This window comes from Camelus ferus, chromosome X, assembly GCF_009834535.1.
Source record: "Camelus ferus isolate YT-003-E chromosome X, BCGSAC_Cfer_1.0, whole genome shotgun sequence".
In the NCBI taxonomy this organism is placed as follows: Eukaryota; Metazoa; Chordata; class Mammalia; order Artiodactyla; family Camelidae; genus Camelus; species Camelus ferus.
In genome coordinates this window covers 78567433-78579798 of record NC_045732.1, presented here as the reverse complement: position 1 = coordinate 78579798, position 12366 = coordinate 78567433, and the positions used below count along the sequence as shown (strand labels likewise).

The 12366-nt window shown below is 35.7% G+C and overlaps 1 protein-coding gene across 3 annotated transcripts in view; it reads left to right on the top strand.

Annotated features, from left to right (window-relative positions):
- TMLHE (trimethyllysine hydroxylase, epsilon) overlaps positions 1–12366 on the top strand; it is a 48241-nt gene that overhangs the window by 24469 nt on the left and 11406 nt on the right. For 2 of the 3 annotated variants that reach the window (XM_032474957.1, XM_032474958.1), the window contains one exon: positions 12131–12307. The exons of the other annotated variant lie outside the window; for it this stretch is intronic. In XM_032474957.1, the coding sequence (XP_032330848.1) occupies positions 12131–12307 (177 nt within the window). The remainder of the gene's footprint in view (positions 1–12130; positions 12308–12366) is intronic. 3 annotated transcript variants of the gene reach the window in all.

Sequence of the window (12366 nt, the reverse complement as noted above, 5' to 3'; positions counted from 1 at the left end):
TATGGAATTGGATTACCAGATTTCAAGACTTACCATAAAGGGGTGGTACAGTTGACCCTTAAACAACACAGGGGTTAGTGGTGCTGACTTTTCAAGCAATCAAAAACCTGAGTATAACTTATAGTCAGTCCTCTGTACATAGGCAGTTCCTCCACATACATGGTTATGCATCTGCGTATCAAACCAGCTTCACATCATGTAGTACTGTAGTATTTGCTATTGAAAAAGATCCACTTATAAGTGGACCTGCACAGTTCAAACCCCTGTTGTTCAAGGATCAACTATAATCAAGGCACTGTGGTATTTTTAAAAGGATAAATACATAGATCAGTGAAACAAAATAAAGAGCCCAGAAATAAACCCACACAGATATGGACAATTGATTTTCAATTCAGTGGACAAAGGATTTTTTTTCAACAAGTTGTGCTAGAACACTTGTATGTTCCTGTGCAAAACAAAACAAAACAAAATGTTGACACCTGCCTCATACTTTGTGTAAAATATAACCCAAAGTTGATCACAGGCTTAAATGTAAAATACAAAACTATAAAACTTGTGTGAGAAAATGTTTGTTATCTTGGATTAAACAAAAAGTTCTTAGATGCAACTTCAAAAGCATAATCCATAAAGGAAAAAATGGTAAATTGGACTCAATCAAAATTTAAAACATTTTCTCTGTGAAAGACACTGTTAAGAGAATGAAAAGAAATGGCGCAGACTTGGAGAAAATATTTGCAAAACACATATCTGTGAAAAGACTTGTATACAGAATATTTTAAAAACCTCTTAAAATTTAACAATAAGAAAACAAACCAATTTTTTAAAGTGTGGAAAGATCTGAACAGACACTTCACCAAAAGATGTAAGTATGGTCAACATCATTTTAATTAGGTAAATGCAAATGAGCTTCCACTACACACTTATTAGAATGACTAATTTTTTTATAAATTGGCAGTACTAAATGCTGACAAGAAAGCAGAGCAAAAGAAAACTTCTGTTCATTGCAGGTGCTAATGCAAAAATGATACAGCTATCTGAAAGACAATTTAGCAGTTTCTTATAAAGTTAAACATGGACTTGCCAGCAGTTGAACTCCAACATAGTTACCCAACTGATTTGTAAACTTATGGCCACAGCAAAGACCCACACATGAATAACAGCTTTATTCGAAATTGTCAAAAGTGGGAAGCTACCAAGATATCCTTCAGTAGGTTAATTAATAAACTATAGTACATCCATACAATGGAATACTATTCAACAGTAAAAAAGGAATGAGCTATTCACACAACAGCATGAATCTTAAATGCATTTTTTTAAGTAAAAGAAAATGGACCATAAAAATATACATACTATGTGATTTCCTTCATATGACATTCTGTTAAAGGCAAAACTATAGGAACAGAAAACAAATCAGTGGTTGCTAGGGATTTGGAGAGGAGATGATAATATGTAACACAGGGGAGTTTTCTTAGGACAGTGGAACTAATCTGTATGGCAATATGCATTTGAAAAAAAAAAAACCCATAGACCTGTATAGCAAAAAGTGAACCTTAACGTATTAAAAAAAGTTAATCAACCAGAAGGTCAGATCCTAGGATGGAATACAGCCTGTGACAAATGAATCCAGCTATATTACACATATATAACACAATTCATTGAAGGGAATGGAGGGGGTGACAGGCATAAATAACATTGGAAAACAGTGTTCTGACTGGAAATCATAAGGGTGAAAAAACAAAAGGAACTATACACAAACACTATACTCTAGTTGGTAAAGTTGTTTCTTACAAGGGTACAGATTTACAATTCTAAAACTACTATATATGTATACTGGGATTGAACACATAAGAGCATGGCAGATGGTGGGAACCAGGTTTCTTACCATTAGAGGATGTGGTTACAGATAAGCATAGGGGGAATGCTAGAATGAATCATATTGTACTGGATTAGAGTTGGAGATATCAGTGTAAACTCATATTTAGCCTAATATAGATACAGATGGATAGATACAGAAGTAATTACAGTTGACCCTTGAACAACATGGGGGTTAAGTGTGCCAATTCTCCACACAGTCAGAAATCTACATACAACGTATAGATGGCCCTCTGTATACACAGTTCCTCTGTATCCCAATTTCTGCATTCTCAGATTCAAACAACCACAGATTGTATAGTACCGTAGTATGTACTATTGGAAAAAATTCCACATATAAGTGGACCTCTGCAGCTCAAATCCCTATTGTTCAAGGGTCAACTGTATAGATATGTTTTACACATAAATTGGTATATCCCCTAGCTCTGTCCATTGAGAGGGCCTAGAGGCAATGACACCCCGGGAGCAATGAGCACACCCATATCTTGGTTTCTAATACCATGCTCCAATAAAAGGAACCAAGGATCCTTGGAGAAATTGATTATTCTAGGGCTGGGTCGGGGAAAATACAGTATAAACTTGGAGAATCTTCAAGTAAGGAAGTGCTCAAAAAAATGATGAGGGACACGGGAGCTAACTAAAAGAGCTTCTAATAGCCAAAATTGGAACAATTTGAGCGAGGAAAAATAATGCTGTATTGGATCATAACCTAGAGTATAAAATAAATATCCATGAATCCATGCTGATATAAATAAATGATTGAATGGGGAGAGTACAGACAAAAGCTTCCATACAAAAGAATTCGAAATAATTTATGTAGATGTTAATTCTCCAGTCCTAGAATGCAGGCTGCACTTAGTGATTTGCTGCAAATGAATAGAATATGGAAAGAGGGTAGAGTAACTTTAAGTGGAGAAACCTAGCAAACACTACGTTTGATAACATGTACCATTAATATGATATGGCTTTCCTGCCAAAAATCTATAACCCCACTTTAACCATGAGAAAAGCATCAGACAAACTCAAATTGTGAGACATTCTAACAAAATGCCTAACCAATACCTCTCAAAACTGTCAAGTTCATCAAAAACAAGGGAAGTCACAGACCAGCGGAGTCTAGGAGGACATGATGACTAAATGTAATGTGGGTCCCAGATGGGATCCTGGGACAGAAAAGGGGCATTAGAGAAAAACTAATAAAATTCAAATAAACTATGGGATTTAGTTGATAAACAATATATGAACATTAATTAGTTGTGACAAATTTACCATACTAATGTAAGATATTAACAGTAGGGGTAACTAAGCAAGGACTATATGGGACCTCTTTGTGTTTGTAACTTTTCTGTGAGCCTAAAACTATTCTAAAATTTAAAACAAGTTTATTAAGAGAGAGGAGAGGGGAGTGGAAACATCAAGCCATACATTTAACTATGAAAGGGAATATGAAGTGGGCTTATAGTGTTGGGGAAATACTGTTTTACAATGAAGATATTACAACATGTTTGCTGATAAGAATGATCCAGTAAGAGGGGATATTTTGATGATGCAAAAGAGGGTGATGGAACGATTTAACAAGTATAACCTGAGTACGAAAGAGGTAGGATCTGACTCATAAATGGGAGTGTTGGCCTTGGTTAAGTGCACAGATATTTCAACCATAGTAACAGGAAGGAAGGCAGAATGTATGGGCACAGATGCATGTAAGTGGGTATATGTGTAGCATGGGTTTGTGGAGATTGTCTTCTAATTGCTTTCATATTCTCTTTGAATGAGTAAGCAAGGTCCTCAGTTGAAAGTTGGAAGGGAGATGGAGTTTTGGCAGTTTGAGGAGAGAGGAGACAGTGTAAAATAGTCTTCTTGGAGAGTGAGTGAGTGATTTTACTAGGAAATTGTTCAAGGACTGTTTGGCAGTTTTGAGTACTCATTTGAGATTTTTGGTGATGATTTAAAAATGAAAGTAACCAGTGCAGTTTAAATTTTTTCCTCTAACAATGTTCAGCTGCTCGGCTGCAGACACAGAAAAGGTGGGACTTGAATTTATCAGGGTCAGAGCTTTGTCAGAGAAGCATGGCAGAGGAAGAGAAGGGGGCAAGGGAGTTAAGGGTATTTGCAAGGAATTGATTAAAATGATGGATCGTGGAAGCTGGGACCTGTAAGGAAGGAAGTGAAGACATTAAAAGAGACAAAATGTTGGATAACAAAAAGCAGCTTATGCTCAGTGGATTGGAGCTCTTTGTGAAGTTGAAGTATTATTGTAATAAAGAGTGCCTGAATAATTGAGCTGCAAAAGGAACAAGAAGCAGTCAGAGTATAGGGTATTTGAAATGAAATTTATGAAGGTATTGCAATTAATGATGATGAAGTTGCCAAGAATGATGATAGGAGAAGGGATGACAGGTGTGACACTGGACGACAATAAGCAGATATTCTTTCACTTAAAAATAAAGTGACTCAGGAGATACTTGATTAGAGTAATGAAGAAGGGTAGAGTTATATAGGACAGCATGAGCTTCAAAGGAGCAATGAGGCAACCATCCTACCAGGATTACTACATCCTTGTCTTGCTTCCTTGATGATCCAGAAACTAGAGCACTTTTTCCAAAGTTCAATCTGATTTTACTACTCTGATTTTTAAAAATCCCTTTGTAGAGTCCCACTGTTAAAGATGGTGATTGTTTGAATGTGGCAAAGAAAGAAGTGGAAATGGGAAGGTCGTATGGATTTCAGAGATTTAGGAAGTGGAACCAACAAACCTTGGTGATTGATTAAATGTAGGTTATGAGAGAAATGAGTTAAGATGAGTGCCTAGTTTCTCTTCTGTATTGACATTTTGGCAAGATCTAGTTAATAAACATTTGTTTACTGTCAACTTTATACAGAGCTGAGAACTTCTAGAGAACCAAGGATGGAAGACATAGTCCTTGCCTTAATGTAGGATACAGTATCCATGAAACATAAGATAAGTAAATATAAGAAGCATAACTATCTTATGCCATATGCAAATGCAAATTAAGTTGATACCCACCAAATAGTTAATTTCAAAGAAATATAGGGTTATTCAAGGAAGCTTCCTTGAATTAAATTAATTTTATCTAGACTTTAAAAGAAAAGATGGTTATTTAATTGGAGGAGCCTGTGATTTCAAGGAGAAAAATGGCAAGTTCAGAGGTAAGAATGAGCTTGTCATGGAAAGAAGGACAGTAAGCATACCAACTTGACTAAAATGAAGGTGGTTTTGAGGCTTTTTAAGAGATTAGCCTAGCCCCATAGTACAAATTTTTTCACTACTATACTGTATGTGCCTAGCAACTCCTAACCTGGATATCTAATAGGGCGGAAGAAGATCATTCATAGTTTTGATGAGAGAATCATTCTTATTTCTGATGTGTGAGCTATATTGGAGTCACTAATAAGGCAGCTTCACCACTGCTCATTGATTTACTCAACAACATCATGATAAGTGCTAGGCATGCCATTATGAAGAAGACACATTCCCTATCCTCAAAGTACCATCTTATGGCAAAAACAAATACATAGACAATTATAAGACAGTGTGATCAATGCTTTTAGGCAATGTATAGAGTGCTATAAAAACAAAGAGGAGAGGTACCTAACCCAAACTGAAAAGTTATAAATGACTGCCTACAAGATATAGCCACTGAGCAGAGTCATGAATATTGAATATGAATTAGGCAAGGAAAGAAGGATGAGAAGGTAAGGATGAATGTAACAGTCAGAGGGAACCGCATGTGCAACAGCTTGAAGGTTACAGAGGAGATGTCATATTGGCCTATATTGGCCACTGCATAGAGTGCAAGGAAGGGTTGAGAAATAAGGTTTGAGAAGTTGGCAGGGGCCACAGTGTTTGAAAGATTACCCTGACTGATGTGTGGTGCTTAGATGTTGGCAGACATATCAAGAAGTTTCAAAACCTATTGAGATGGTAGTATTAGCAAGTCTTGCTAACTCACTAGAAGTGAAGGAAAAGGGTGAAAAAGGAGTTTCTGCTATGGATTATCACAGGGGTCGACAAAATTTTGTCTGTAAAGGGTCGGATAATAAATATTTTAGGCTTTGTGGGCCATGTACAATCTCTGTTACATGGTCTTCTTTGTTTTGTTTTTGGTTTATAACACTTTTTAAATGTAAAAACCATTCTTATCTTACAATGCATTTGGCCTATCAGCTATAGTTTGTCAAAATCCTGGAATACCTCAGTGTAATGACCAATCTGAATGAGGATTGATGGTTACTTAATCACTTTTGTTACTCCAAGGGAATGGTTCTCAATATTTTTAGGTTATGGATCCCATAGAAATTCTGCTGAACGCTCTCCATAGAATACACACACACACACACACACACACACACACGCACACACACACACACACACACAATTTTATATATCATTCCGTGGATCCTAGGTCAAGAACTCCAACTTTAGGCCACCACCAAATAATGTCCCATTCCACAGTGTCATCAGTTACTATATCAGAGACTCTTTAATTAACTATAGTGTCTGAATTTTCAAGCATTCAATTGAGATATGCCTTAAAGGCACAGATGCTTTTATAAGGCATGAGTACCATCACAAAATGACTCAAAGAAGACCAACTGTTGACTCATAACTAAGCAATGATTTGGGTACATTGAGGTGATGCCCCAGTAGTCCTCTCTGCTTCTCTCCTGTAAAGTCCAAGGCTGTTAGATGAGAAAGGCATTTTCCTCCAGGTAATAAGCTACCTACTAGCAGCATGCCTGACTTAGACAATAGGATTTCATGTAATAGTCTTCTCAGATGGTTTGTGTGGACTGCTTTTTCTTCTGTCCATGGGTTACTCTTTTCAATTTCTATATGTGTCTCTCATGGTTTTTTGTTGTTGTTGAAAACCTGGAAACTTTATTATTTTTTGTATATATATATTTTACTGAAGTATAGTCATTTTACAATGTTGTGTCAATTTCTGGTGTACAGGACAATGCTTCAGCCATACAAGAATGTACATATATTTGTTTTCATATTATTTTTCACCATAAGTTACTGCAAGATATCGAATATAATTCCCTGCACTATACAACATGAACTTGTTGTTTATCTGTTATATATATGATATATATACATATATCAGTTATATATTATATATGTATGAGATATATATCAGTATCTGCAAATCTCTAACTCCCAATTTATCCCCTCCCACACCCTTTACCCCCTGGTAACCACAAGTTTGTTCTCTATGTCTGAGAGTCTGTTCTGTTTTGCAAATAAGTTTATTTGTCTTTTTTCTTTTTTTTCAGATTTCACATATAAGTGATATAATATGGTATTTTTCTTTCTCTTTCTGGCTTATTCCACTTAGAATGACATTCTCCAGGTCCATTCATGTTGCTGCAAATGGCATTATTTTACTATTTTTTATGCCTGAGTAGCATTCCATCATATAAATATACCACAACTTCTTTATCTAGTCATCTATTGATGGACATTTAGGTTGCTTCCATGTCTTGGCTATTTTAAATAGTGCTGCTATGAACATTTGGGTGCATATGTCTTTTCAAATTAAAGTTTTCTCCAGATATATGTCCAGGAGTGGGATTGCTGGATCATATGGTAAGTCTATTTTCAGTCTTTTGAGGAATCTCTATGCTGTTTTCCATAACAGCTGCACCAAACTACATTCCCACCAACAATGTAGAAGGATTCCCTTTTTTCCACAGCCTCCCCAGCATTTACCATCTGTGGACTTTTGAATGATGGCCATTCTGACTGGTGTGAGGTACTTTTGATTTGCATTTTTTGGATAATTAGTGATATTTAGCATTTTTTTCATTTGCCTATTGGCCATTTGTATGTCTTCATTGGAGAATTGCTTGTTTAGGTCTTTTGTCCATTTTTGGTTTGGGTTGTTTGGTTTTCCTTATTAAGTTGTATGAGCTGTTTACACGTTCTGGAAATTAAGCCCTTGTCAGTCTAATCTTTTGCAAATATTTTCTCCCATTCCATTGGTTGTCCTTTTGTTTTACGGTTTCCTTTGCTGTGCAAAAGCTTATAAGTTTAATTAGGCCCCAATCTCTTCAATAAGTGGTGCTGGGAAACCTGGACATAAACCTGTAAAAGACTGAAATTAGAACATTCTCTAACACCATATTCAAAAATAAACTCAAAATGGGTTAACCATAAAACTCCTATAGGAAAACATAGAAGAACATTCTTTGACATAAATTGCAATTTTTTTTGGATCCATCTCCTAGAGTAATGGAAACAAAAGCAAAAAGAAACCAATGGGATCTAATTAAAATTAAAAAGTTTTTGCAAAGAAAAGGAAACTATAAACAAAATGAAAAGATAACCTATGGAAAAAAGAATGAAACTTACTAAGTAAAGTAAGTCAGACAGAGAAAGGCAAATATCATATATCACTTATATGTGGACTCATAAAAATTGATACAAATGAACATATTTACAAACTGTAAAAACGCACAGAAAACAAACTATGATTACCAGAGGGTAAAGGGGTGGAGGGAAGGGATAAATTAGGAGTTTGAGATTAACAGAAACAAAATATTATATATAAAATAAACTACAAAGACCTACTGCATAGTAAAGGGAACTATATTCAATATCTTGTAATAACCTATAATGGAAAAAAATATATATATTCTTTGTCAGATTCTTTATATATATATCACTTTGCTGTATACCTGAAACTAACACAACTTTGTAAATCAACGATACTTCAATTTAAAAAAAAAATCAATGTCATACTGGCAAAAGACTAGACATACACCAATAGAATAAAATTGAGAGTCCAGCAATAAACCAGTCTAACATTTCAGCAATGTTCTCCTAGGGCAGTCTACCCAAGTAATAGAAATAAAAGCAAGAACAAACAAATGGGACCTAATGAAACTTACAAGCTTCTGCACAGCAAAGGGAACCATAAGCAAAACAAAATCACAAACTGCAGAATGGGAGAAAATTTTTGCAAACAATGAAACCAACAAAGGCTTGATCTCCAGAATATATAAGCAGCTCATAGGACTTAATAAGAAAAAAACAAACAACCCAATCCAAAAATGGGCAGAAGACCTAAACAAGAAATTCTCCAAGGAAGAAATGCAAATGATCAATAGGCACATGAAAAAATGCTCCATATCACTAATTATCAGAGAAATGCAAATCAAAACTACAATGAGGTATCACCTCACACCAGTCAGAATGGCCGTCATTCAAAAATCCACAAATGACAAATGCTGGAGAGGCTGTGGAGAAAGGGGAACCCTCCTACACTGCTGGTGGGAATGCAGTTTGGTGCAGCCACTATGGAAAACAGTGTGGAGATTCCTCAAAAGACTAGGGATAGACCTACTATATGACCCAGGAATCCCACTCCTGGGCATATATCCAGAAGGAACCCTACTTCAGGATGACACCTGCACCCCAATGTTCATAGCAGCACTATTTACAATAGCCAAGACATGGAAACAGCCTAAATGTCCATCAACAGATGACTGGATAAAGAAGATGTGATATTTTTATACAATGGAATACTATTCAGCCATAAAATAACAACATAATGCCATTTATGGCAACATGGATGTCCATGGAGAATGCCATTCTAAGTGAAGTAAGCCAGAAAGAGAAAAAAATACCATATGATAACACTTATATGTGGAATCTGAAAAAAAAAAAGAAGATAAATGAACTTAAATATAAAACAGAAACAGACTCATAGACATAGAATACAAACTTGTGGTTTCCTGGGGGGAGGTGAGTGGTAAGGGACAGACTGGGAGTTCGAGACTGGTAGATACTGACAGGTATATATAGAATAGAAAAACAAGTTTATACTGTATAGCACAAGGAAATACATACAAGTTCTTGTGGTAGCTCACGGGAAAAAAGAATATGAAAATGGCTATATGTATATTCATGTATGACTGAAAAATTATGCTATATGCCAGAAAGTGACACAGCATTGTAAACTCTATAAAAAATAAATTAAAAAAGGAATAAACCAGTCTACAGCCAATGGATTTTCAACAGTGATGCCAAAATCATTCAATAAAAGAATAATCTCTCCAATAAATGATACTCAGACAACTGGATATCCATGTGCAGAAGAATGAAGCTGGATCCCTACCTCACAGCATATATAAAAATTAAATTGAAATGGATCACCTAATGTATGAGCTAAAACTACAAAAAAACAAAAACCTTAAGCCAGTAAGGCTTCCACCCTTTGCCAATGGTTCTGTGTGTGGACTGAAGCACACAAAGTTTAGTCTGTTTATAAGTGTGACCTGGTTTTCACTTTCTGCCATTCCTCCAGGGATGTGAAGTTAACTAGGACCCTTTCTGGTCTCCTGAGTGTGCACACTCCTGCATGTGTGCACAGTCTTAGCAAACGCTAGGGATGTGAGGGATCTTTCCAAGGCCCATTATAGCTTTCTCACTTCCTTGATCCCCCTGATAGATTTCTGGGTGTTCTGCTGGCCTGTTGCTTGCCCCAACCAGTATGCCTTCCTTGATTGTTTTCAACACCTGGGGCATGGAGTTTTTATGTGCTCTGCTTCAAATCAGGTTAATCCCCTTCAGCAGCAAAACTGCTAGTTTTCTTGGCTTGCCTGCCCTGGTAGAACTACTGCTTATAGATCTTTTCAGGGTTAGAGTAGGGAGCAGGAGCACCTCAACCTAAAACACGCGGATTCCCACTGTTCTTACTCAAGTTTCAATAGTTTTTCTTGAATCAATGCTTCTTAATTTGTTGTATGCCTTTGGTCTGTTTCCAGGGTCCTAAAATTGTTGGTATTGATCATTTTGTCCAGTTTTATCATTGTTATTGGGAGAGAGGATTTGCCAAGCTCTGTACTCTGCCTTTCCAGAAGTTTCACCCTCAGAGATTCCCAAGATTACACTTTGAGAAAAACTAGTTTAGGACTATGGGGTGGGAGAATTGAGTTCATGTCCTAGCTCTACTACCTAATGATTATATGACCTTACAAATTTATTTAACATCTCTGAGCTTTAGTTTCCTTTTCCTTAAAGTGAGAATGATAATATCATACAAATCCAATATGAGGAGTACAGGAATACTGCATTTTTAAACTGTAGATGTACCACAGTTTATTCAGCCATTACTCTACTTCTCCCATTGATAGACATTTAGTCTTATTTTCTGATTTTTTTGCTACTATAAACAAAACTATTATGAATGTCCCTGGGCATACCACCTCATGTGTGACAGTTTCTATAAGGTAAGTACTGAGAGATGAATTTATGAGTCAAGCAACAAATGTACATTTTTTTATTATCTTCATAGAAACTTCCAGATTGCCATTCAATGTGGTTTTACCAGTTTATATTTTTATATCTGGTAAGACAATCCCCTCATACCTTTCTTTTTCTTTTTCAGAGCTGTTACTTTATTAAGAGAGGGTATAGCTCAGGTGGTAGAGCACATGCTTAGCATGCACAAGGTCCTGGGTTCAATCCCCAGTATCTCCTCCAAAAATAAGTAAACTTAATTACCTCCCCTCAAAAATAAAATAATTAAAAAATAGAATAACAAGTAAAAAAAGTTTTTTAAATGAACAGAATTGTTACTTTATTAATTCTGAATATGAATCTTGAAATTAGCCTGTCTAGTACATGAAAATTTTCACTGGGATTTAGATTGGAAGTACATGGAACTTTGTGTATTAATTTGTGGGAGAATTTGTATCTTTTCATTTTTGAATCTGTGAGCATATTTCTCTGTTCACATTTGGATTATGTTTTCTTTTTATATACTTGAATGGTTTTGTTTTCCAAATTTAGAACTGTGATCTATTTTGAGTTTGGAAAACAGGTGACAATATGAGATATGGACTCAGTTTTATCTTTTTCCAAATGCTTATCAGTTGTCACAACATCATTTATTTAAAAATTCATATTTTCCCCAGTGATTATACCTGACAGTTTATTACATACCAAATTTCTATATGCATTCAGGTATATTTTTGGACTTTTTTTATTCTGTTGTTTTGTCTGCCTATTCCTATACCAACTTCACACTGTTTTAATCATAGAAGTTCTATACTATGTTTTAATATCTCATAGGTGGCTACTGTCCCCCTCATTACTCTTGCTTATTTCTTCGTAGAAGACTTTTTGAAGGAAGTTTTCTGGGTATTGATTTTTTTAAAGTTTTCCTAAATCACTATTTCTTTTTTTTAATAAAATAATATAAAAGAATATGATCTTTTTCCTTAGAACTGCAGTATGCTAACACTGTGATGCGTTTTGATTATGTCTGGCTTCGAGACCACTGCCGCTCAGCATCTTGCTACAACTCTAAGACTCACCAGCGCAGCCTGGATACTGCCAGTGTAGATTTATGTATCCAGCCAAAGACCATTCGTCTGGATGAGACCACACTCTTTTTCACTTGTGAGTGGACAGGGGATTTGGTATTCTTTGGGGTATTCTTTTAAAGAACAATTATTTTC